This window comes from Spodoptera frugiperda, chromosome 19 (assembly GCF_023101765.2).
Source record: "Spodoptera frugiperda isolate SF20-4 chromosome 19, AGI-APGP_CSIRO_Sfru_2.0, whole genome shotgun sequence".
NCBI classification, from domain to species: domain Eukaryota; kingdom Metazoa; phylum Arthropoda; class Insecta; order Lepidoptera; family Noctuidae; genus Spodoptera; species Spodoptera frugiperda.
Window position 1 is genome coordinate 5,486,028 of NC_064230.1, and position 27,075 is coordinate 5,513,102.

Below are 27,075 nucleotides of genomic sequence, written 5' to 3' on the forward strand. Positions count from 1 at the left end.
GTCAGTGTCAAAATAATGAACAATACAAATGATCGACACGCCAATGATCCATGGATCATAGATCTATAGATCAATTCACTTTCGGCGCACGCGGCGTGACAAGTCACTGCCAAGGTTACAACAATAGCTTTTTGTGTTATATTATGCAATTATCTATTTTTATTTATTCTTGTCTCGTTTCGTTTCGACAGTATTTTTAGCTGATTTTATTTTATTTATATAAGTCGATTTAAACACGTGGTTTTACACGATTCTGTGTTCAGGTTTTCTAATGTAAGGTTTTTAGTTTCTATATTTTATCTTGAGACATACTTAATTAACTAAAAACTAGGGTTTACTCACGTATATGAATGGAGAAAAACTCTACTAGTTTCGAGTCACAGAGGGACTCATTTTCGTGATCCTATCGTGAAACTATGTGACAACGGTCATACGGTTCCACTTAAACTAAGCTATGTAGCTGTGCGAGGAAGATGCGCAGATGTATCGATATTAGGGAAGCGATATGTGATGCGTAATGTCACGCATCTTTCCATATAAAGAACATTTTAGCTGAATCTGTTCCCACCAGTGTTAAGCCACCAATGAATATGATTGGTGGAAGCCAAACGCATCCACAGCAACGTAGCATAGCACATCTCTAATAAAAAAACACCCTAAATCTTTTGTCGGTAGGTGCGGACTACCTAGCGGGTTTACCGGGGCTCCGGCTCAAAAAGCAGGAGTAGGAACGGAGTGGTTTTTAGTCAGTAAGAATCTGACACTCCCTCTCGCCTCACCCAAGGCGGGAGAAGACAGGATGATCTTTCCCCCTCAAAAAAAAATCTCTTGTCGATCATTGTGATACCCGCAAGAAGAATAAGTGAGGTGACAAATTCGTCCACTTTGTTATCTAAACTCCATTTGGACGTCAACCTGTGCTGTCAATCTTGTAGCAACATAACGGTGAACCGGTAGCAATTGTCACACAATACGACTTATAATAATCCCTCCTTTGTCCGGTCCGTAAGACCCTAAAGTCATTGGCGACGTACTTTTTTTCACCGTCGCGGGCAACGGGTTACTTTGCCTTGTCGATCACGTAAAAATAGATCGTGTTATACAGGGAATAAGATTGGTTTTTGAGTAGATTTGTTAAAGGATTAGTTGGGATTTAAAATTTTTGTATGTGTGAATGTATAAATGGATTTATTTTAGCTTTTAATTGCTACTGGTGTTTTATAAGGCGCTTATTTTTTTGGTTTGATTGTTCCTTTTGGTTCAGTGGTTGTTAGGGGAACTACAGGATGTGGAGGTCTTGAGTTTTTCTTTGTGCTCTAACAGGGATAAGCAAAAGTTTGCTGTACCTTAGTATGAGTTTGCTTTACGTTTAAAGTAATCGAAACGAGAGCGCATTTGACGCTCTGATTGACTGGCTCGAATAAATCAACCTATCAGAATTCAAACTCGTACTAAGAGTACTGGTAGTCTGCAAGCTTGACACGCGGGCTGGAGATCAGTTCAAAAGCTTAAAGATTATAATTATCAGAGCGGCCTGCTGACCAGTCTCCGTCAAATGTGTAGTTCTGTACTTAACTCCAAGCTCAAAACAAGAAAACTACGTTTATAATAACTATCGTGAGACGTACTAAATTAACAAAAAATCAAGGAAAAGCTCTACTAGTTTGGAGTCACAGAAGGGCTTTCTTCGCAGGCTACACAACGTCGCCGCTCATGATAAAGAGTTCCTCTGAGCCTCGAAACTAGTAGAACTTTACCGTGATTTTTACTTAACAAAAATACCGAAAACACGTTTTCCTTAAACAATTCACCTATTCCCTTAATAACCGTATCACATGCGTAACACTAACGAATACCGGCCCGCGATTGGTCGCCCGTGAAGGTCGCAAGATGGCCGACATCCAAAATGGCGATGGCGATCGGAAAACAATTAAAAATATGTGCTGTTTTTGTCGGAGAACCGGCCGGACGAAATTTGGTACGGTATACAGAGATTGTGTAGGTAGTATGTTTTTTATTGATCATGTTAGTTTGGGTTAGTTGCTGTTGTATTTTGGCTGTTTAGTTATCCAGTAACAAAGTCGAAGTCAAAGTATTTATTTCAATTAATCCTAAATTAGGCACTTTTGTAACGTCATCGAATTGTCCGTCAGTGAAGCTAGGTGTTCGTTCCAAAGTGTTGCTTCGAATGGAGAAGAACGAGCAAGAAACTCCATTAACATTACGCCTATATCCCATGGGGGTAGACAGAGACAAAGAAACGCCAATTGCCACGAATCTTACACACTTACAAAGCACTCAAAATCACAACTAACTTATAATAAACTCCAAAAAAAAAAACTAACCACAATTTTCAAAACTAACCCTAAAACGTTGACCAAAAAAATTTGCAATAATTTTCTTAGAACACCAACTATACAGCTTTTGTCTTTAACCCTTTGGCTACTGCGTGTATAATTAGGCGGTCGGTCTAAAAGACCCCGGTTGACAAAACAACATTATTTGCTACCATTCTCTTTGGTCAATGGTTTTAGACAATAAAGAAATGATTTATGATGCTTTACTTGTTGTAAATTATAGAAATATTACTTTAAAGGAGTATGCGGCAGCGGCGTTGCTTATGGGTTTTTTTTCGCCTCATGGGATTTGCGGAGAAAGAATTTTCGGTTGAAAATTTTGCAGCTTTTTTTTCTTTCTATGGGTGCATTTGTTTTTCTTTAGTTAATTTTTTTTATGGTATAAGTCAGTAAACGCGCATACGGATCGCCTGATGGTAAACAATCATCGCCGCCGCCCATGGACACTTGAAACACCAGAGGCGTTACAATTGCGATGCCGGCTTTTTGGAGGTTAGGAATCTAAGGGTTGTTGGGGAATTAGGGATTCGGAAGGGGAGTAATTGGGCATCCGGTAACCTCCCTCATACCATGTAAGCGTTATTTTACGTTGGTTTCTGTAAGCCGGTCGAGCCAGCCCATTCGTGCTGAAGCATGGCGAGCTCACACTTTTTGCATAGTTATTGTACTATTGTAGTTGGTTTTTATTTTAGGGGCGCTGTGTTCTAGTAGGATTAACTAGGCTATGTTTTGTTGTAACTTTGTTTTTCGATAATTTCGTGGTCAAAAATTTATATTTATAGGCGTTTTACTACTAAAAGAAAGTAATAAAATAATGTGTTGTTTGAGGCATGTGTATAGGTGTTTAACAACTAAGGAAAGTAATAAAATATTTGAGGCGTGTTGTACTTTTTTTTAAATAGTTGATTCGTTGTTCTGCGTCGACTGTGACGGCCGTGTCTTCAGTAGAGTATTGCTGCTGGATGTATTTGTCATGTTTAAGTACAAAATTGTTGAACCTATTTTGATGAAATTTGGCACTAAGGTAGAAACTTCCAATGTACCTGTATCTACCCAAAACACATGTATAATAGGTTAGATGACGGAAACAAATACTTTCGCAGATAATGTTGATTTAAAATATCGTGTGACGTCACTTCTACGTACATTTTATTCGTAGAAATGTCGTGACTTAAATAACAAAATAAAAAATATCTACGTGTCCAATATTTTTCCATCACCCAACTGACGGACTAAATACATGATTAATTTTCATACCCCGTCATCATCCCTATGATACATCTTTTTTACAACCTCTTCTAACCAAACACTCCTCTTGATACAAATTCTTTTACCTTTCTAACCAAAGACTTCTCCTCTCTTCAGGTGAATACGTGATCCAAGGTGATCTTCCTCGTGAGCTGGTGAGCAGTGAGGAGTCCCGTTTCGATCTTCTGGAAGAAGCTCTCGGCCTAGTCGAGCTCGGCGAAGAGCCGGAGACCAAGAATGAACCGCCGGAAGTAAGAACTGAGACCTAGGGCCTTAGTCTGCTATTACAATTTTGAGCAGTGCAAGAGGGAAGGAGCTATACAATCTACATAGCTCCGTCCCTCTCGCACTGCTCAATGATGGACCATTCTGACACAATTGTAATAGCAGACTAAGGCCCCTGGACAAGGAACCTTCAATGGAAGCCTGTTTTCAGCATCAGTGTGATGGTTGTTTGTCCAGGTTGTGGTGATCTGTTTTATTTTTTATTTTATTTTTTGTTTTGTTAATTATTTAATATCAGTGTTGACTGATAACTGTGTAATCGCTCTGGCGCTTTTTAGAAAAAATATATTTGTCATTTTTACTATTTGAACACCATTATTTTCAATGAGATACATAAGTAATTACTATTAAATATCTATATCTAAATAGCGCCTGAGTGATCACACGAATACGACTGTTTTGGAGATTGTGCCTATTGATAGTATTGAAGTTGTCCTCCGGTGCTATACTATTGTCTTATTAAGTATATTCTACAGCTAATGTTATTGCATAACACAAGACTGAACTGTGTAGCCTTACTGAAATCTAGATGAAACCGGCATTTCCTATCGGACTACTCTGAAAAGAAATGCTGAAACAAACTCATATATCATAGTCTCTTTTAAAGTCCAGACAAATCAAATAAAGAATAATCTGAGAGAACTGTGTAATGTGAATCTGTACTGTTCAGCATGTATCACACGGAGCCATGCGCTGGTATTTCACCAGCCCGTTGTTTTTTTTTATTTTCTTAAGTGGCAACCGAGTCTCCAATACAGTGTTGTTGACTATACTGCCAGTGTCAAGTGGTGTGGCCCCTTGTTAAGATAGCCAGTTCCACCTTGAATGTCTGTTTGTAGGCGATAGAGGGCAGCAGCAGCGGGTCTACCACCAGCTCGGAGATGCTGCACCCAGCGATGCGGCACGTGCCGCATCACCCGTTGGCGCACTACCATAATCAGGTCAGTACCACCTCTTTACATCTACATTGTAGCAAGGTACGCGTCCAAAGGCTCGCATCGCACGCAACGGATTTTAGTTTGCCTTGTACACAATGTGATAGGGGTGGGACTTCTAACCCGTTAAGGCTGAGTACTACATCTAATTTTATCGACAAAAAAATAATATGGGGGGTTGAACCCCTAATTGAAAATATTGAAAAATAGTGATTTTTTCGGTAAAAATAACTCACAAATGTTTTTTTTTTTTCTCACCAAAACATTATCAAACATATGAAAAAAGTAATGAATTAGTTAGCCAAGGTTATTAGCTACCGTTTGTCGTTTTTTTACGACGCATACAACCTTTGATATCAAAAAAAGTAAAAAAAATATTAAAATTGCCATAATTTTTAAGGGGAGGGATTCGACCCCTTCGACCCCCGACTTTTGTCGATAAAATTAGATGTAGTACTCAGCCTTAACGGGTTAGAAGTCTCACCCCTATCACATTGTAGAAGCTCATACAACTGCGTCCACTGATCCGCATCGTACGGACCGCATCATCGGCAATGTCTACATGCGATGCGTACTGATGTCGTCATACGGAATGCGTACGATGCCGTCCTGCGGACGCTTACCGTTATATACCCTTTTAAGTTTGTTTCAAATTTGTAGTTTCTATTGAAATATTTTTGAAGGTAGATGGTTTAAGAATTTCGTGAGGTATTTATTAGGCAGATAAATCTATAATGGTCAAAAATTTAATAAAACTTGAAATTAACGTAGTTAAATTAAAAAGCTATATGAGAAAAAACAAAAATATCTAATATATAATGGAAAAACTTAAAAATAAAACTCCTCTAAACCTCCCAAATATTTTCGGTACAACATACAAGAAAAAGACAAAAAAGCCAGTAGATACACAGTGTCGGTGTTCAAGTCAAAGGACGGCTTGTAACCTGTACGTTTAAGGGTGAAATGTTGATGATAAATGAATCGATGTCATTGGGATGTTTGTACCACACACGGCGGCGGCGGGTTAAGGTGTGGCCCAAGTTGTGGGCGATAGCGATTTTTATTTTGGTACATTTTGTTTGGGTATAAGAGTGCTTTTTTACTAGGGTGTGCTATGCTACGTTACTGTGGATGCGTTTGGTATCTACCAATTATATTTACACATAGCTTAGCACTGGTGGTGTAATAAAGTAGTTAAGCAGAAGTTTTATGAATATATTGAAGTCACAAGTATTAATGTACTGAAAGATAAGCAAAAAAAACAGATATAAATAATTGGCATATAAAGTCATTCCGATCCCTTCAGGCATTTTGACGTGCCTTTTCGATAAACACACAAACTTTCGCATTTATAATAACATTAGTAAAACTATTCTATTTTCATATAGTCACAGTCAAAGTCAAAGCATTTATTTCAACTAATACTTAATTAGGCACTTTCGAAACGTCACATTAAAGTAAATGTCCATCAGTCTGTCTATCAGTGAAGCTAGGTGCTAGTCTAATCGTTAGTCTCTTGTCACTTGTTCCACGCGCCATAACCTGTAACCAGCCATTTTAACTTCAAATAAACATTAATCATTTCGTTAAAAAAATAAATTTATCGCGTGTATCTGACAAATTGTTGTGTAGTTTTGTTAAACCAAATTGTTTTTGACTACCGAACAAACAAACAAATAAACAGCAACTCATTAGAGATTGTCCAGTCAACTGATGGTAGCGTGGACTGTCCAGGCGATACGTACTTAGGTATCGTCATGAGCTAATGGTAACATGTAAACAGTGACTCGTGTAGTGCAGAGATTGTCCAGTCAACTGATGGTAGCGTAGACTGTCCAGGCGATACGTACTTAGGTATCGTCATGAGCTAATGGTAACATGTAAACAGTGACTCGTGTAGTGTAGAGATTGTCCAGTTAACTGATGGTAGCGTAGACTGTCCAGGCGATACGTACTTAGATATCGTCATGAGCTAATGGTAACATGTAAACAGCGACTCGTGTAGTGTAGAGATTGTCCAGTCAACTGATGGTAGCGTGGACTGTCCAGGCGATACGCACTTAGGTATATCGTCATATCTACCTGTGGTAAACGGTTTAACTAACAAAGGGATCCACTTCAAAAAATATTTCGAATCGAAGTCACGATCTCAAATCATGCGGACAAAATGACGATTGTATCGATTATAATCTACAATCGATTTACTTACGAACATCGATGTGTTTAGTATCGATTGATCGAGGGTTATACGAGTATTATAATATGGATGTTTATTTTTATTGACTGATCTAATGTTCGATTATTTATTTATTTATTCTTAATTCGATCACTGGATTGGCCAAAGTACATATTAAAATCAACAGCAGATGACTGTCAAATGCTGGACTATGAGCCTCCTCTACATAAGAGGGTTTGCCATAATCTCGCAGGCAGGCGGGTTGGAGATCGCTGTGTAAAAGGTTCAGGTTTATCAGAGAGCGTCGCTGCCCGGTCTCTGTGCTATTACAATTTTAGCCGAAATAAACTAAACAAAATGGCGGTTTACATATGTAAATATACTGAGAAAAGGTCTACTAGTTTCAAGTCACAGAGGGACTCTTCATCATGGGCAGTTTGCGTGGTCACGCCTCGGATTAAATTCGACAAAGTTACATACAAACTTCCCCTATTTTAATGGTGGAATTGATGAAAATCCTTTCTTAGTAGATGCCTCACATCAAAGTCAAAGTCAAAGCATTTGTTTCAATTAATTCTAAATTGGGCACTTTTGAAACGTCAAATTGAATTGTCCGTCAGTCTGTCTGTCAGTGAAGCTAGGTGCTCGTTTCAAAGTGTAGCTTCGAATGGAGAAGAACGAGTAAGAAACTCCATCGTTACTCTTTTTAAAAAAATGTTTTTTTATAGTATCTCTGATACATTATTTTATTATCTTAACAACTACATTGATGGCAAATTTCAGCTTGTGGATTGATAGATCACTATGTCAGTCAGTCAGTCAGTCAGTCGCCTTTGAGTTATGCACGAATATATTTAGATTATTTCGTACCTGTCTCCTTGATGTTGTTTTAAGGGAAGAATTTTAATAATGTGTCAATATTCGAACTGTGACAGGTAATACAGTAGCGGGATTTGAAGATATTTTTACTTTTTTTGGTTTTTGTGTTATGTTTGTTTAGTGATGTGGGTTGTGGAAAGTGTCGATATCGATGTTTTTCTTGATCTGTTTGTGAATTTTAAAATATTGGTCGTAGACTGTGTTCTTTTCATGTAATGCCTAATAAAATAGGTCTGAAATGAAATTAACTAAATAAAACTAAATCTTATTGTACTTTTAACTTGATGGTCGATTGGTTGTAACCGCAACTGTCGAGCGAGCAGTCTAGAGTGCGGAAGATGTGGCAAAGTATTGCATATTCTATTATTTAGTTTTTAGAAAAATCCGAAATTGTATTCTGTATACGGCTATAGGCTCGTCCTCTATTAGATAACATAACTAATGAACAGTTGATGCTACCGTGACATATTTTATAATATGTTTTATCATAAAAGTTGACTGTAACTGGTGAAAAGATTATGCTACCGTAACATTATTCTATAATAAGTTTTATCATTAAAGCAAAATGTGAATAAAAAAAACTGAAAAATCTTTACCAACAAACAAAAACTATCGGTATCGACACTACACATCACTAGTACAAAAATATGTAACACAAAAACCCCACTTCAGATATCGGCATGTCCCATCCCTGTTTATTTAGGTACACCACTTGAAAGTGCATTGTATTGCACTATGGATGCATATCATACTATACCGAAATGACATATCCCTTTATATCATTTTGAACTTTATAATTATGGGGAAAGAGTTGTAAATGTACTAATAGTGAAGTTTACTTTAATGAGCGAGTACAGAATCATATCAAGGTCTACCAATGTTCATTGCATTTTCAACCTAAATTGTCTGGGATAGAGTCGTAAATCCAATAACAGTACAGTATATTTTGATACGCGTTTTAATGTAGTTTTTATAATATCAATCTGCAGATATGAAGATTCGAATCGTGTGACGTCATTTCTTTGGTATTTCGAAAAAGGATGTATGAAGTATGTGTGTGTAGAGGGTGGAATAACTAAAGTCAAAGTTATAATTTATTACAATGTAAATATTTTTATGTATGTGTGCAATAAAGTATAAATAAATAAATAAATAGGTCCCTGTGGCATTCCACAGGGACCTATATGAGTTTTTTTTTTTGTGGCATTCCACAATAGGATTGTTTGTAAGTCAGTCTGAATGCAAATAAAATCAGTTATTCATTTAAGCATGGAAATTCTGTTTAACATAAAACTAGATATTATTATGATATCGGCTTACTCACGTAACTTTTTGATGAGGAACTCGACTAGTGTCAAGCCATGCTAGAGGCTTATATTCATGAGCAGCATTCCGCGACACACGACGCGGCGATTGTCACGCTGCTACAGTCACCGCAGTGCTGCTTATCTCCGGAACTACTAGTTCGATTTGAACAATTATTTTTGTTTTGTAGAGTCCATTAATCGAGGAATCTAAAACATCACGCTTCAATCAATAGCAGCCGAAGCAGAGCGGGTGAAACCACGCGAAAAAAAAATAGCTTGTATCAATAAAAACCACAAAAGATTCATATCTTTTGACTTTATCTTTATACAACATCTTCCAAAGGTTTGCAATTAAGAGTATCCCATACAGTATCTTTCATATAAGTCGCTGGGAGACGCCTATGTTCAGCAGTGGACGTCTTGAGCCCGATATGATCCTTTTGCAACACATTATAAAATATGCTGACTAAGGGACGGACAGACAGACGGACAGACAGACAGATCAAAAGCCCTTTGCAAAAGCCGCAATACAAAGTCATCATTAATTGTGTCGATAAAATTGCAATCCTGTTGCGTTTTGAAATTAAAAAATTTAATATCGATATATTTAATTGAGTGTGTTGTACATCACTATTATTTGACATTGTTAGTTTATGTGTGGATTTCCATATGTTGGTATTTTTTATGGTATAAGCCGGTAAATGAGCAGATGGATAATCTGATGGTAAGCAATCGCTGTAGCCTATGGATACTTTAAACACTAGAGATGTTACAAGTGCGTTGCTGGCTTTTTGGGGGTTAGGAATTTATGGGTTGTTGGGGAAGATTGGGAAGGGTAGTAATTGGGCCTCCGGTAACCTCACTCACACAACGCAAGCGTTGTTTCACGTCGGTATTCTGTGCAGCCGGGGTATCACTCCGGTCGAGTCGCATGGCTCTCACACTTAAATCTATCTGATGTGGGGTAAAATCCCAGTGTTTTTTATAAGTAAAAATAAGAAAAAATATGTTATAACGGGAATATCATTAAACGATAATAATATTACAATTAGAAAGTGTTCCGATTAAAATATGGAGTGAAATTACCAGCCATCGTACTGAAACTATAAAATAATATGAATTGATTGCATTTTAAGTAGACCCAGTCTGCGTCTATTTAGACTGATTTCTGTATAAGGTGTTCTAAAAGTATCTGCCACGGCTTTAATGGGAGGTAGTGTTGTTTGAAGATTACAATAGTAAATATAAATTGTTACAGTAGTAGCACGGAGTCTGGAATTGTGGCCAGTATATGGCAATAAGCTTACCCCTTATTACATGGGACTTGTAACACAAATGGTGAAAAGTGGGTGTACAATGTATAGCGGTATTATGTGTCGTAATGTGCACTTCTGTCTACCCCTTCGGGGATAAAAGGCGTGACTTTGCTTTTTTTTCTATGTAAATTATTGTTTATTCGTATTTTTTGTCATAAAACAAAATCTACTATATCTATATGAGTTTGTTATGAAAGAGCTATGTCTTGACACTTTATGCAGAGTAGAGTCAAAGTTTATTTAACTTCTTTATGTTCTCAAATTGTGCTAACTGGTCCGGGGTACGAAATTTTTTCAGTATTGTAATGTTCAAACACAACACTACCTCCCATTAAAGCCGTGGCATTTACTTTTAGAACAACTTGTATATCCCAATTTTCACTACCTCTGCCTACACTGATTCACAATTAAGCACCAACCGTGATACTATGCCCATATAAGGCAGATAATAAAGGAGATTGACCCAAGAATTTGACCCACAAGTTATGTTCAAAGAATTTATTGACAGATATACAAGTTAAAGAGATCGGGCGGTGAGATGAAAGAGTATAGTTAACTAATGAACCACAGATTATATACAGGGTTACGCACGACTGATGATCACCGCCGTTTGGTTTTGTTTCTGGGTTAAAATAAAGTTATATATTTAGCCGACTTCAAAAAAGAAGGAGGTTATCTATTTGACTTGTATCTATGTATCTACATATGTATACCACAGACGGGGCCCAGTAGGGCTGATACCTGATCCGGAGCTGCGGACTAGCAACTAGCGGGTTCATCGGGGCTCCGGCTCGAAAAGCAGGAGTAGGAACGGGGTGGTTTTTAGTCAGTAAAAGTCTGACACTTTCTCTAGCTCGATTCGAGTTATTGCTGGGTGATTTCGCGTGGCGATTAATGCTCAAACCTTCTCCGTGTGAGAGGCCTTTGGTTAGCAGTGGCCACTTATAGGCTTTTGATGTGTGTTACATCTAGACTTCTTTACGATCAGATCGGCACGTTAGAAGCGTCGTAGCATAGAAAATTTGGCACAAAACCGCTGTATTATTTTTTTTACAAAATGGCGGCGTCCAAACGTCAAATATCATTTTGACAAATGATGCGTTGACAAGTTGTAGTAGATACAGGTAGTGGTTTTTTCTGCTCACCCTATTTTGGTTAGAAAGGGTGATTGTTAGTAGAATTGAGGCTTTTTTTTCTATCTTTTTATCTTAAGAAGTTGTTAATGGATTGTGGTTTTTGATATGAGCGGCGATTGGCGATTTAGGGAGAGGGTATTTTTTTTATTGTGAATTGTGTTCTTAATTTATTGTTTTATTTATTTAGTCAGTTTCTAAATTTATAGTTTGTCATTTTTTACATATAGATTTAAAGATTTGGTTTACGTGACTGTCTCGTTGGCCGGGTGGTTGCTAGTGCGACTGCCGGGCAAGGGGTCTCGGGTTCGATTCCCGGGTCGGGCGAAGTTTTACTGGGCTTTTTTCGGTTTTTCGAAAATTTCTCTTTGGTAGCATGAAGTCTGGAAATGTGCCCGGTATATGGCAATTGGCTCACCACCCATACGGGACTTACAAAATTGTGAAATGTGGGTGTACATTGTATGGTATTTAGAAAAAAAAAAATTAACTTTAAAAAAAAGACTATAACCACATCACAAGGCGCGGTCACTAACTACGTACTAATAAAACAATTTGTCACTGCGCCCGACATACTAGGCAGGTGGTCCGGTGTCACTCGGCCCTTTACGTCAAAACATGAATTAATCATTCTTTCTTTTAAGATAACCGCACGCCGCGTCTTTGGGAACCTGAAAGGATATTTAATTTTATATTAATACTAGCGGACCCGACAGACGACGAAAATTTGTCGAATCCGATGTAAAACATTCCAAAATCAACTAACAAACCTACTAATAAATTAAAAATTAATTAAAAAAACATTGTCCAGCGGACAAATTTGTGAATCTAAACCATTCTCAGATCCCCTTGAACACACAAAAAAATTCATCAAAATCGGTCCAGTCGTTTAAGAGAAGTTCAGTGACATACACACTTACAGAAGAATTATATATATAAAGATTATTCTGTCTATAAGGATTGGCCGCAAAAAGCTTTAAACAGAGAGGAGTGGAAGGAAGGTAGGGAGGCCTTTGCCCTGCAGTGGGACGATCATGGCTGAAATTTAAATTTTAATTATTCTGACTGCCTTGTTGGCCGAGTGGTTGCAAGTGCGACTGCCGGGCAAGGTGATTCGGGCTCGATTTCCGGGTAGGGTAAAGTATTGCTGGGTTTTTTCGGAGTTTTGAAAATTTTAATGTAAAAAAAAATCTCAATAGTAGTACGGAGTCTGGAAATATGCCCGGTATAGCCAATTGCCATCAACTGGAAAAGTGTGTGTACATTGTATAGCGGCATTACGTGCTGTAATGTGCACCTCTGCCTACCCCTTTCGGGATGAAAGGCGTGACGTTGTTTGTATGTTGTTACCTTATTTTAAGATGACCGAACGCCGCATCTTTGGTAACTTGAAAGGATATTTAATTTTATATTAATATTATAAAATGTGAAAGTTAATCTGTATGTTTGTCTGTGAAGCGTAAACGCTTAAACCACTGATTCGATTTTGATGAAATGAGCTCATTACGGAACCATACAGTTGAAAATCTGAATCCAAAAAATCAATACAAAAATGTTGCCGATTTCAAACTTATAATTAGAAATTATAAGCCCAGGTTTCTTCACGATGTTTTCCTTTACCTTTAGTCAGTGGTGTCTAAATAATCTTTGAAAGTACATATAACAAACACAATCTCACAATCATTCGCATTAGTAATAGATATTAGTAGAATTCAAAAAAATAACCTATCCATCGGTAAAAATTACTTCAAATCGGTCCAGTAGAATTCCAGTAGTAGGGCTTTTATAGGTTTTTCGAAAATATCTCAGTAGTAACACGGAGTCTGGAATTGTGTCCAGTATATAGCAATAGGCTCACCCCCTATTACATGGGACTTATAACACAAATGGTGAAAAGTGTGTGTACATTGTATAGAGGCATGCATTAATGTGCACCTTTGCCTACCCCTTCGGGGATAAAAGGCGTGACGATCGGTCCAGTAGTTTCTGAGCCTATTTAACACTAACATACAAAAGTATATGTAATTTAAAACATATCGTACGCTATGACGTCAAACTAAAATAATACTATATTTTAAAATAAGCTAGTTAATTACTTTAATAGAAGTTAATAGTATAGAATTATTATAATAATTATTAATAGTATACAGACACTGTTGTTTTTCTATACTGTTCGTGTTATAATTGTAGTCGTTTCTTTGATGGAGTGGTCACAAGTGGTTTGATTTCTAGATCGGACAAACTGTTATCAGGGCTTTTACATTTATACGAAAAATAATCAGTAATAACAAGTAATATAAAAATGTGTCCTGTATATGGCAATAGACTCACCCCCTATTACATGGGATTCATAAACATAACTGGTGAAACCACAAATAGAGGTAATTCTCTGCTTATGTGTTTTTATGGTATAAGCCGGTAAACGAACAGACGGATCACCTGATGGTAAGCAATCGGCAGCGAGGCGACTCGAAACGCCAGAGGCGTTACAAGTGCGTTGCCGGAATTTTGGAGGTTAGAAATTTAAGGGTTGTTGGGGAATCGGGGATCGAGAAGAACCTTTTAGATATTAAAAGGCCGGCAACGCACCTGTGACTCCTCTGGTGTTACGGGTATCCATGGGCGACGCTGATCGCTTACCATCAGGTGACATTCTTTAAAAGTCGGGAAATGCACCTGTGACTCCTCTGGTATTGCGAGTGTCTACGGACGGCGTTGACCGCTTACCATCAGGTGACCCGACTGCTCGTTTCCATGAAAAAAAGAGTCAAGAAAGGTCTCGAAAAAGGCATACCTGTAACTACTGGTGTTGCGGGTGTCCATGGGCGGCGTAATTATTCTTATTTTATCATCAGGGTGACCCAGCAGCTCGTTAGCCCCCCATTCCACGAAAAAACCTTCTACGAAAAAAGAAGTCTAGAAAGGTCTCGATGTTTTTAATTTAAAGTGACCAGTCTACAATTTGCTAGTTTTAAAGTACACAGTTATAATGACATTAAAGTTTATTCTTATAATACTTATATTCAATAAGAAAGTAATTATTAACAAATATGGCTGCTCGGATGAAAGTTCTCTGGCTGTGGTGTACCGTTCCAAGTTGTAGGTGTATTTTGAATTCGGAGGTTTTGGGTTGTTACTAGGTTTTTTTGTCAAATCAAATCAAATAACTTTGACGTTCAAAAGTGTCTTCCCGGTCTATTTGTAATAAATAATTTTAATATTGGAACTTGACACGGGATATTTACCATGTTTTTCTATTTCTACGAGTTTCCGATATTTCGGCACTGTCGCAAGCAAGAAAAATATTTTAACTTTGACTTTAAAAACATGTATTTGTTTTATATTTATCACTATCGCATCAGTATAAAACAAAGTCGCTTTCTCTGTCACTATGTCCCTTTGTACGCTTAAATCTTTAAAACTACGCAACGGATTTTCTTGCGGTTTTTTTTACATATAAACCATATGTATAATACATACACAATAACGTACTATAGTGCAATACTATTACGAAAATGTAAACAAAAATATTCACAGTTAGTTTTGACTAACCGAGAAATCAAATTTGAAACGTATTCCATAGCCACTTGCACTGTCTACTGTTTAACCTAAAATCTTCTATAATTCTAAAATTTTTCACACACAAATAAAAAAATACTAGACATAACACGAATCTCCCGACTTCCCACTACTGCCAACAACATAATGATCCATAATGCGCTCGCGTCTATATTTCTGAATAGAACTGTAATTGCTGCGCCTGACCCGAAGATCTATCCATGGCGATCTATAGATCATTGATCGATAATAAGTATAGTGCGCGTACGCCGTATGAAAGTAGAAAGGTGAGCAAACTTATATGCGACGCGAATATTTTGTATTGAGTTAAGCGATGGTTACTGAGGTTTGGTTTTGGATGGGTGGCTGTTAGATAAAAATATTCTTCATCAAAAGTGACAGTCCATTGGATTATGAACTAAGTAAGATTGTATTGTGAATCTGATTGAAAAAGCGTAACCTATGAAGTTTCTTGCTCGTTCTTCTACATAGGAATCTAAACTTTGGAACGAGCAAATAGAGCAACTAGAGGACTGACCGACAGACAGACATTTTTAATATAATTATATTTGCTTTGACGTTAAAAATGCCTTCCTGTTCTAATTGAAATAAATAATTTTGACATTGACTTTGATTTGCCTACATAAGAAGGGTTTATCATAATTCTACGCTTAGCCTGAATTGGATACAATGCACTTGTAACGCCTCTGGTGTTGCGGGTGTCCATCGACGGCATCGATCGCTTACCATCAGGCGATCCGTCTGCTCGTTTATCACATAAAAACACATCGATGTCATACACTATTATCATTATACATTTTACAGTTAAAATACGAGGCAAAAAGCCTGCGCTAGCGCATGTAATGATCCATGGATCATTTACTCTGATCTTGTAGATCTGTGATCAATCACTATTAGGTATTGATGTCTTATTCATTGATTTAAAGAAAGTTGGTATTTGTAGCTTTTGTGACTGCTTCCTTACTGGCAAGTTGACGGTCACCCATCCATTTCGCGACCTAGGAAAGCAACATTGATCTTTTGAAAGATGTCAAACTCTGACTGTCGTACTCAGAGACATTTAATGATTACTTAAACAATTGCTATAGACTGGGTTAAGTTTCTCAATCAAAAAATTAAACTTAAGAAAGTGTGAAAACTAATCATAAAAAAGAAGCATTAAGTTTTTTTATAATTTATTCAGAAACTCACATTATATAGACTAATAAATATAATTGGAGTGTCTGTTTGTAATATTGAAATAATTTTCTTCCCTCAAAAAATTTTTCTTTGTTTGTTTATTCTGGCTAATCTCTGAAATGCCTGGTCAGATTTTGACGGGACTTTTATTGGCAGATAGCTGATATACTAAGGAGTAACTTTAAACTTTTATTTTAGATAAAAATATTATACTCTTATCTACCAGTATTTAAATGTATTATGTACTTACATTAAAGATTAAAAAAATAAAAAAGACCCAAATTCTCTCAATAATCGTTATTCTACACAGACGAAGCCGCAGACAACAGCTATAGTATGTTATAAACTTGTAAGTTATAACTTTATAATTACTTTAAGAACAATTAACGCTTGCGGTGTTTGTTAAAAAAAAGGTGTTAATACTCGTACATGGTAGAAATTAAATAGTTTTTGTTATTAGCATATGAATGAGAGAGTCTCAGTCGAGTGAGTCAAGATTTAAGTGTGGGCTCGCCATGCTTCGGCACTGCTGGACCGGCTCGACCGGAGTGATACCACGGCCGAGCAGAAAATCGACGTGAAACAACGCTTTATGTTTCGTTGTGTAAGTGAGGTTACTGGAGGCCCAATTACCCCCTTTTCCATTTTTTCCAATCCAAGATTCCCACGTGATTTCAAACTTTTAATTAGAAATTATAAGCTCAGGTTTCCTCACGATGTTTTCCTTCACCGTTTGTCAGTGGTGTCTAAATAATCTTAGAAAGTACATATAACTCGGAAAAAGTCACATTGATACTTGCCGTTGGTAGGTTTCGAACCCGAACTCTCATGCATGAGAAGCCTATTACATAGGACTTATAATACCTACACGTCAAACAAGCCACTCAATTCGCAACAATTTTGACAATGACATTGGTCAGAATCGAAGGCCAATACCTCAGTTCCGATTCAATTAAACGAGTATCGATTATCGGACTCGATTCGCAATTCTATTGTTTGTGTAATCGAGAAAAAAATTCGTAATTATTTTGGGAGTTGCTGTTTAAATTAGACATTGTTTTATACTTTTTTAAAGTTAATTTAAGATAAATATAGGATTGTAGTCAATTAATTCTTAAAGGATTAGACAGAGGTGCACATTTATACAATTTAACACCCACTTTTAACCAGTTGTAACCAAGAGTAGGGATGATGTAGTGGTATGAAAATTAAATACCTATTTAGTCCATCAGTTAGGTAATGAAAACATAATTAGACACGTATTTTTTTGTTTTGTCACATAAGGTAACAATACTTAGATGGATTAGATGATTTTTCAGGAATGCCTAATTACCCCATTCTCACCTTAAATTCCTACCTCCCAAAAGGCCGGCAACGCACTTGTAACGCATCTAGTGTTTCGGGTGTCCATTAGCAGTGGCGGTAGCTTACCGGTCTCGTTTATACCATACCAAATGCAGAGAAATATTCCAGTTGATGCGAAGCCAGAACACATGTTAACTAAGACGTTCCGAGAAAAACATATATTGCAATTTTAACAGTTTAAAATACACAGTAAATAAATAACATTGTTATATGTAAACCGTTAGAGGGTTAGTGGTTAGTCTAGTCTAGTTTATAAGTAACATAACTGTTGAATACTTTGCCTACATTTTAACTTAACTTTATTACTTATATTCTACTAACTTTCACTCTATACTACATAGTTTGTTTTTAAGATTAACTTGTTATCAACTTCCCCTTTATTACACACGACTCATAATATAATATAGTCAAAAAACTTTTTTATGGAACACGCCGGTAAACGAGCAGACGGATCACCTGATGGTAAGCAATCGCCGTCGCCAATGGACACTTGAAACACCAGAGGCGTTACAAGTGCGTTGCCGGCCTTTTGGGGGTTTGAAATTTAAGATTTGTTGGGGAATCGGGGATTGGGAAGATTGGTAATTGGGCCTCCAGTAACTTCACTCACACAACGTAAGCGTTGTTTCACATCTGTGAGGCTGTAGTATCACTCCGGCCAGCAATACTTTGCTTGACCCGGGAATCGAACCCGAGACCCCTTGCCTGGCAGACGCACTTGCAAACACTCGGCCAACTCGGCAATCTTAATTCAAACATTCAAATAAAGAATAGAATAGAACAGTAAAGTTTTCGAAAATCGAATGATTCGAAAGCCGGCGACCGTTACCGAATTTATTTGAAGTGACACGTTAAATGTTCTTTTTTCAAACAAGTGAGTTATGATTGATCGTTGCGCTAGTAGCCATAGACAGTTAGTTCTATAATTAAAGCCTCTTTTTTTAACTAACTTATAATTTTTATTGACAGAAGCCATTAAAAATGTGTACTCTTGCTGCTTTATAACTGATCTTTCTGTGGATTTATTTATTAGACGCATAATTTTGACATATTTTGTATAGGAGCTTATGACAAAATTCCATACTATCTGTCTAGTAGAAAATGCCAAACAAATTGTGGTCTTTTTTACATAGAAAGGGTACGCATATAGATCTTATTATAAATACGAAAGATTGTGTGTTTATATGCAGGTATGTTTGTTACTCAATCACGTCAAAATGGTGATGAAATTATAGATTATGGTCTGGAATAACACATAGGAAGGGTGGTAATACCCAATTACCCCCTGCCCAATCTTAGCACTCCCCAACAACCTTTAAACTCCTAACCTTCAAAAGCTGGCAACGCACTTATAACGCTAACGATAATCATCCAATCACTTCTCCCGCCTTGGTCGAGACGAGAGGGAGTGTGAGACTCTTACTGACTAAAAACCACCCCGTTCCTACTCCTGCTTTTCAAGCCGGGAGCCCCGGTCACAAGCTAGGTAGTCCGCAGCTCGCATTTATTATTTATACGTCAAAATGGTGATGAAATTTGGATTTGGTGGATTAAGGTCTGGAATAACACGTAGGGTGGGGGGTAATGCCCAATATTCCCAATCCTCGATTCCCCAGAGAAGATAGAAGTAAGACATAACTCTGCTCAATCAAGGAATTAGATAGTTTATTTTTTATGTTAAATGGGCCGACGTTTGGCCGCTATCTCGCCTGATGGTAAGTGATGATGCGGCCTACGGTGGAGCACGTCTGTCCATAAGCAACCTATTCACTCGGGCTTTGAAGACACCCAGGTTATACCCATCAGGAAACACAGACTCCGGCAAGGAGTTCCACTCCCTAGCAGTTCGCACAAGGAAGCTTGAAGCGAAGTAGTTTATGAATAGCTTTAGAATTGACCGTTCGAAACTGGTATAGTGTAGATTGTAAAGTACTTATACTGTGCCAAATATCTAACGAAAGCTCTGGACCGTTAGAAAATCATCGACAGACGCGAGTCGCCGATTTCACACTGCTGTATTAGATGTACGAGTTTTAGGGGTCCGCTGTGTCGAGAGAAAAACCGATGGTTGACTATTCTATGGTTTGACGTTTCTAATACTTAATACCGTGTCCACTTCGGGCCGAATTTTCGATGTACAGAGGGCTTGGGAGTTTACTTTAAATTTAAAGTAATCGAAATGAGAGCTCTGATTGGTTGGCTCGAATAAATGAACCAATTAGGGATGATAATGTGGTATGAAAATTAAAAATCTATTTAATCCGTCAGTTAGGTAATGAAACAATATTAGATACGTATTTTTTATTTTACCATATAAGATAATAATACTTACATAAAATAATAATACATATGACTTGGTTGAATAATGTATAAAACGAACCTATAAGTGACGTCACGCGATATTTCAAATCGTAAAAAAGTAAAAAATACATGTCTTATGTTATAAAATAATCGTCAAGACATCTATGACAAAGATTGGCCGCAAAAAGCTTTAAGCAGAGAGAAGTGGAACCTTTACCCTGCAGGGGGACAATCATGGCTAAAATCTGAATCTACAAGACGTGCATTAAAATAAAAATTAGTCATCTACTCTATTACAAACTTCACCTAAAGATCCCACAAAAAAAAAATACATACGGATCCATCGCAGTTTTAAATAATACGCTTACTTCAAACTCGAAGCGGCATCAACAGTATTGTACGTCCAGTAAGACTCGCGCAGTGCCGCGCAACGCGCGTACCATGCGTCGCCATCTTAAATCAACTGTCAAACTGACATGACATAAATAAGGCAAAGGAATCAACATGTAATTCCTAATACGTACCTGATTATTATTTTTTAAAATAAAACCTCTGTGCAATATTCCACGGTTGTGGACAGTCTGTTTTAAGTGCAATATTTTTTTTAGTTTTTTAGTTTTAATTTAGTTAGTGTTTTAGTTTTTTTGTAAGTTTTAGTTTTTAGTAATTTATTTTATTTGATTATATTTTGTTGTGCTCATAATGGATGTTTACGAATATCAGGTGAGTTTGTTTTTTCGTTGTAAATATGTTTTTTTATTCATGTCCGGGTTTGTTAAATTTATAATTTGTGTAATGAGACGGATAAGTGTAGCTTAGAAGCCTTGAACTTCAGTTTAATATAACTAACTGTAGTTTTTTATCAATATATAATTTACTTATTAAACATCAGCTGGCCGGCAAACGTCGTACCGCCTCGCCTCAAACATATTTTTCTCACCTTTTAAATCTTCCCTGGACTTCCACAAATAATTTAAGACCAAAATTTGCCAAATCGGTCCAGCCGTTCTCGAGTTTTAGCGAGACTAACGAACAGCAATTGATTTTTTATATAGAGAGATAATATTATTACGCCTGTCTCCCGTGGGGGTAGGCAGAGACTATGGAATGCTAATTGCTACGAATCTTACTTACCTCTTTCGCTTCATCAACAGTCATAAGTCTTTTCATACATGCTCGTCGATTAAATTTGCCCCTTCTTTAATACATCGCCAATCTGGTCTCTTTATGTCCTTATAAGTTTTTAAACTGACATGGTCACTAACATTATTATTAGAACTTATGACGGGATATTTACCATGTTTATTAATTTTTATGAGTTTCCGATATTTCGGCACTGTTGACTTTATGTCTTTATGTCCTTAACTTAAAAAACGTCTTGCCCAACGCGAGAATCGAACCCGAGACCAGCGGCCAACGATGCAATCGATCACCGTGTTAGAAATGTTAAGCAGAAAATTATTAATTATTAAAAATAATAATGATTAGAAATCTATTAAAACTTGTCATACATTGTCAAGCAAGACGTCATTGAAACGAACATGTGTCTATTATAATTAATTTATTTTTTATAATTAAAAACTTTCGTTCGACACATTTATAATGAAAGCTTGTTAAACGTTTTCTAATATATAATGTAAGCTGAAGAAACGTCTCATTTCTTCTTATGGTATATTTTTTTTGATGGGGGAAAATCAGCCAATGACTTCTCTCTCGCCTTGGGCGAGGCGAGAGGGAGTGTCAGACTCTTACTGACTAAAAACCACCCGGTTCCTACTCCTGCTTTCCGAACCGGAGCGCCGGTAAACCCGCTAGGTAGTCCGCAGCTCCGGATCAGTTACTTATGGTATAAGCCGGTAAACGAGCAGACGGATCACCTGATGGTAAGCAATCGCATGGACACCTGAAACACCAGAGGCGTTACAAGTGCGTTGCCGGCCTTTTGGGGGTCAGGAATTTAAGGGATGTTGGGGAATCGGGGATTGGGAAGGGGGGTAATTGGGCCTCAGCCACCAACGACACAGGAGAAAATCCTAGTGTGGGGCAACGTCTATTTAAACTACAACGACATATAAATGACTTAATATAATGTCACACAAATACCGGATATATAGTTGACATTGTTTGACCAGAAAACCATAGACGATAGACACCAGTAATTTATTCACGGTCAATCCAAGGTACCAAGTTCGAATCCCGGACGACGCACTATAATTTAACAAATGAGAGGCTATATAATGTTGCCACTTAACGACAAATTAAAGTTTTTGTTTGGATTTTTCCAAAAACCTTTTGTTGTTTTTTGTGATTACCTCTAGTTGTTGTTTAATTTTCTTTTTTATGGTATTAGCTGGTAAACGAGCTGCGGTATCGCCTGGTGGTAAGCAATCGCTGTTGCCAATGGACACCCTAAACACCAGTGGCGTTACAAGTGCGAATGCAACTAGGTTGTTGGGGAATCGGGATTGGGAAGGGAGGTAATTGGGCCAGGCACGGTCGTGCAAAATATTGTTGGGCTTTCTTCGGTGTTTCGAAAATTTCTGACTAGTAGGTGAAAAGTGGGTGTACATTGTATAGCGGCATTACGTGCCGTAATGTGCAGATGCAGTTCTGCCTTCAACTTCGGGGATAAAAGGCGTGACGTTGCATATACAAAACTGTGCAAGTATACCACACACTACCCACCTTCTCTTTTTTTATGAAACACGCCGGTAATCAAGCTGACGTATCACCTGATGGTAAGCAATGGACACTTAAAATACCAGAGGCGTTACTAGTGTTGGCCTTTTCGGGTTAGGAATTTAAAGGTTATTGGGGATAAGGAAGATTGGGAAAGGGGGTAATTGGGCTTCCGGTAACCTAGTAAGCAGTGCCTTAGCATGGGGGACACTTAGCATGAATAAAACGCCGCGATATCCAACCGACCTTGCGCCAAGGTGTCGCAGAATTATACACTCGCCGCACCGCTTCGTACGCGACTCCATCGTATAATTTTCTACACGCGACATGCTACCAACATAATTGGTAGCACGTGGCTCGGACATCTACAAGTATATTACAAATCTTGGAGACTTTTTGAAGGATACAACGTGATGTAGTATAGGTACTTGTATATGTCGTTCGGCACTGCGGGGCTCGACCGGAGTGATACCACGGTTAAGCAGAAAACTGACGTGATACAATGTTTGCGTTGTGTGAGTGAGGGTACTGGAGGCCCAATTTCCCTTTTCTAAAATCTCCGATTTCTCAACCCGTAAATTCCTAAACCCCCAAAAGGCAACGCACTTGTAACGCCTCTGGTGTTTCAAGTGTCCATGAGCGGCGGCGATTGCTTTCCATCAGGTGATCCGTCTGCTCGTTTACCGGCTTATGCCATAAAAAAAAACTTTGATATATACGATATTTTTCTTAATTTCTGGTACTTATTTAGAAACAAAATAAACAATAATGAGTTTTCTAGAACCACTTAAAAAAAAAACAGTGAACTGTCAAATATTCATAATTCGAACGCCGCGCCGGCCATGCTCTCGTTTACATCGTAACCATAAACACTTGACATAGACATATTATACTAGTTTAGTAAAAACAGTTTTTTATGTACTTTCTAGAGTTAGAGTTGTGTTTTAATGTGTTTTGTAGAAGAAACTCAGTTATAACTGTCGTCCTATGACTAACCGTTTTGCGACAGTTAAAGTTAACTTTGTATAATGAAACCTGGTTAAAAATTAACTGGATAATCTAGCTTGTTGGTAGAGTGTTAAACTGTTTTTGACTTTCCGTACTAGCAACTAGAGGGTTAACCGTAGCTCCGGCTCAAAGGGTAGGAGTAGGAACGGGAGGGTAAAAAAACTTTGCGTTCTTTTTGTTGACGGAGGGGAAACTGTCAAAAGGCGCTTAGCTTTTTAGGGAATAAGCTAGGGAGTTTAGGACTTTTATCACATTAAAACCACCCCGGTGGCCACTATCTACAACTAAAGGAGGCACCGGGTCCTATCAGTAGATCAACCCCGAAGCCTCAAAGGTTCAACGCCTGTTATGGCACTTCCCTAAATATCAACATCCTTGAACCTCTCTGTGCAGTGTAGTGCACTTATATATCTTTGCATACATCACCTTCGTCTTTGAATAAGACATTATTCTATCTTTGTGAAAAGACAGTTATAAGTATCACAGTAAAAGTTGCAATTTTAACACAAAAAAATCGACTAAAAACATCTCATTTCATCAAACACACTCGAATCAACAAAAAAATAAATAAAAGAAACTGTAACGATTTCGAAAATTCTAAATTCAAATTCAAATAGTAGATGTTTGATTAAGCTACCGTACACCGTGGCGTGTGCCACAGAGTAAACAAATGATTGCGCAGAATTATACTTAGGTAGGTACCTTAAAAAGCAATGCTTTTGAGTGCTCAACAAATATTGACTCTTAAACTTTTCTCTTTAAAATACATTTTTCAATAAACCTTTTGAACGGTAACTAGAATTCGACCACTTTGGTTCCTGATCTCGTTTTTAAGTGAAATGTTACGGTTTTTTTCTATCCGACTTTCCGAAATGTGGAGGTTCTTAGTTTCTACGTATATAATGTACCTAGAAGTGACGTCCCGCGATATTACAACATATATTAAATCCTACTCCTAAGTTTTGGCGTTTACCGGAGCTGCGGACTACCTAGCGGGTTTACCGGGGCTCCGGCTCGAAAAGCAGGAGAAGGAACGGAGTGGTTTTTAGTCAGTAAGAGTCTGACACTCCCTCTCGCCTCGCCCAAGGCGGGAGAAGTCATTGGATGATTTTCCCCGCTCAAAAAAAAAAAAAAATATTTTATTTTTTTTCATCGTTTTTTTCATCAATCAATCATTTATAAAGGGTAGCAAAGACTTCAGAGAACCACGTTATCAAAATCTAATCAGCCAATAGCAAGATAATCGCAAACCAAATGAGCCTCCTCTACATAAGAGGGTTTGCCATAATCTCAGCAGGCAGAGTTGGAGATCGCTGTATAAACGGTTCAAAGTTAAAGTCAAATCATTTATTCCAATTAAACAATAAATAGTACTTTTAAAATGTAAATAAAAAATAAATAAATGATAGTCTGTAAGTCTGTCCATCAGTGAAGCTAGGTGCTCGTTCTAAAGTGTAGCTTCGAATGGAGAAGAACGAGCAAGAAACTCCATTCGTAACTCTTTTATTATATAGGCTCTGCCCGGCTTCTATTAATCAAAGCGTGATGTTTTTATACCCTATAACCTTCATCAATAAATAGACTATTCAACACACAAAACAATATAGGGATGATGACTGGGTCAAAAATAAATCACACTCTCATAAATATGATGAACTACTTAATTTTTGATTTTTTCTAGTTAATTCTCTAGAAATAAAGTCTGCTATTTGACGTAAAAATCTGATGACGTCAAATACAACGCAATATTTCATACAAAATTCGTAAAGAAAATATCGTTTTTGACGTTTCGATAAAAAAAGGTATTGAATTTGACTAGTAGGAAACTACTCTTTTAAAAATGCATGGTGCAGCATGATGCTCGGGTTGAAATGTATGTTTGTATGTAAAATTGAAGTTAGGTTTTATTTTTAGACTGTAAATAAGACAGACATTCCCCAACAACCCTATAATTTTAATAGCTAAACGATTCGAGTACGGTAGCTAGTTTTTGTAAACATTTTTTGTTAGTTGAGGAAAAATTCTGTCTGGGATTTTAACACTTAGAAAAAAAAAAACATACAGATCTATGTCCGGATGTGAATATAAATGAGTACAATTGTACTCTAAATAGTATAGTATATTTAATTAACACTGTTATTCTTTCCGTGGGTGTGGTACACCTGACTATGAGTCCAAATATTTGCTATTGGTCAGGCAGTATCTTCGAAAGTATTTGCTTTCCATAAGAAAATCAATATAATACGTGTGTAATATTTTAAAATAATCTACAAGAATTAGTCATCTATTGTATTAAACACAGATTACACATTATCCGACCACCTAGTAAGCCCTAATTCAATAAGATCACGGAAAAAATGACGAGATTCCGTTAAAATCGGGTATTTCATCGTTAAAATACACAGCAACCCGTTATAAACCATCAACCATCTTTGTCGAACTAATATTGACATCGAAAGTCGCCATGTTTATTTTGTGATTTCGCGCCAACTACGCCCGTTTACTTGTCTATGGTCTTTATTTTTTTTTCTGTTTGTTTGAACATCTGTGTAGATAGGTAGTTGTGTTTTTGGATTGTCAGATTTGTGGATTTTATTTTAGGTTTATTTATGCTTTTTTTAAGATGACTTTTTTATTATGATGCTTACTGTCGTACTAAGAGATGTGTTTTATGGGCAGACGTGCTCCATCGTAGGCCGCATTATCACTTACCATCAAAATATCGAAATAGCTTGCTAGACAAAAGTTGGTGCGATTGCTTGATTAACTATATGCCGCGCATAAAAATAATTTATAGCATATAGCACTCAGGAATAACTGTAGCTTGTCTGATCCAGTGAAAATTGTTGTTTCGGATCTGGGTGTCATGTGTATGTGAACCAGTATGTTTGTAAACGCACCTACGATCACAGGACTTACAAATTTTACTGAAATAATATTAGTATAGATATAGCGGCCAAACGTCGACCCATTCAAGTTAAAAAAAAAATATGTTTAATGATTACTTAAACTGTTCCTTAGTAACGATTTTGTATTGAAAATAATTGCTAAGGACTGGGCTGGGGCTCGCTGTCATTGCAGCGGTAAGTCTCCTCTTTGAGGAGTGGCTTGAGAGGTGCCACGGCGTCCTCACCTACCGCCTGACGCAGGTGCTTACCGGACATGGGAGCTTCGGTAGGTTCCTGTATCTGATTTGGCGGCGGATGATTTTCCCCCCCTTAAAAAAAGGACTGGGTTAAGTAATCATTAAATGACTGAGTACAGCAGTAAGTGATTTCTACGTAGTATAATATTTTTTTATAAAATATGTTTTATAAAAAGAAAAAGT

At 37.3% G+C, this 27,075-nt stretch overlaps 1 protein-coding gene across 9 annotated transcripts in view; it reads left to right on the forward strand.

Annotated features, from left to right (window-relative positions):
* Positions 1 to 27,075, forward strand: part of LOC118281287 (segmentation protein cap'n'collar) — a 166,144-nt gene that overhangs the window by 102,853 nt on the left and 36,216 nt on the right. For all 9 annotated transcript variants that reach the window (XM_050701040.1, XM_050701039.1, XM_050701038.1 and 6 more), the window contains 2 exons: positions 3,723 to 3,856; positions 4,730 to 4,831. In XM_050701040.1, the coding sequence (XP_050556997.1) occupies positions 3,723 to 3,856; positions 4,730 to 4,831 (236 nt within the window). The remainder of the gene's footprint in view (positions 1 to 3,722; positions 3,857 to 4,729; positions 4,832 to 27,075) is intronic.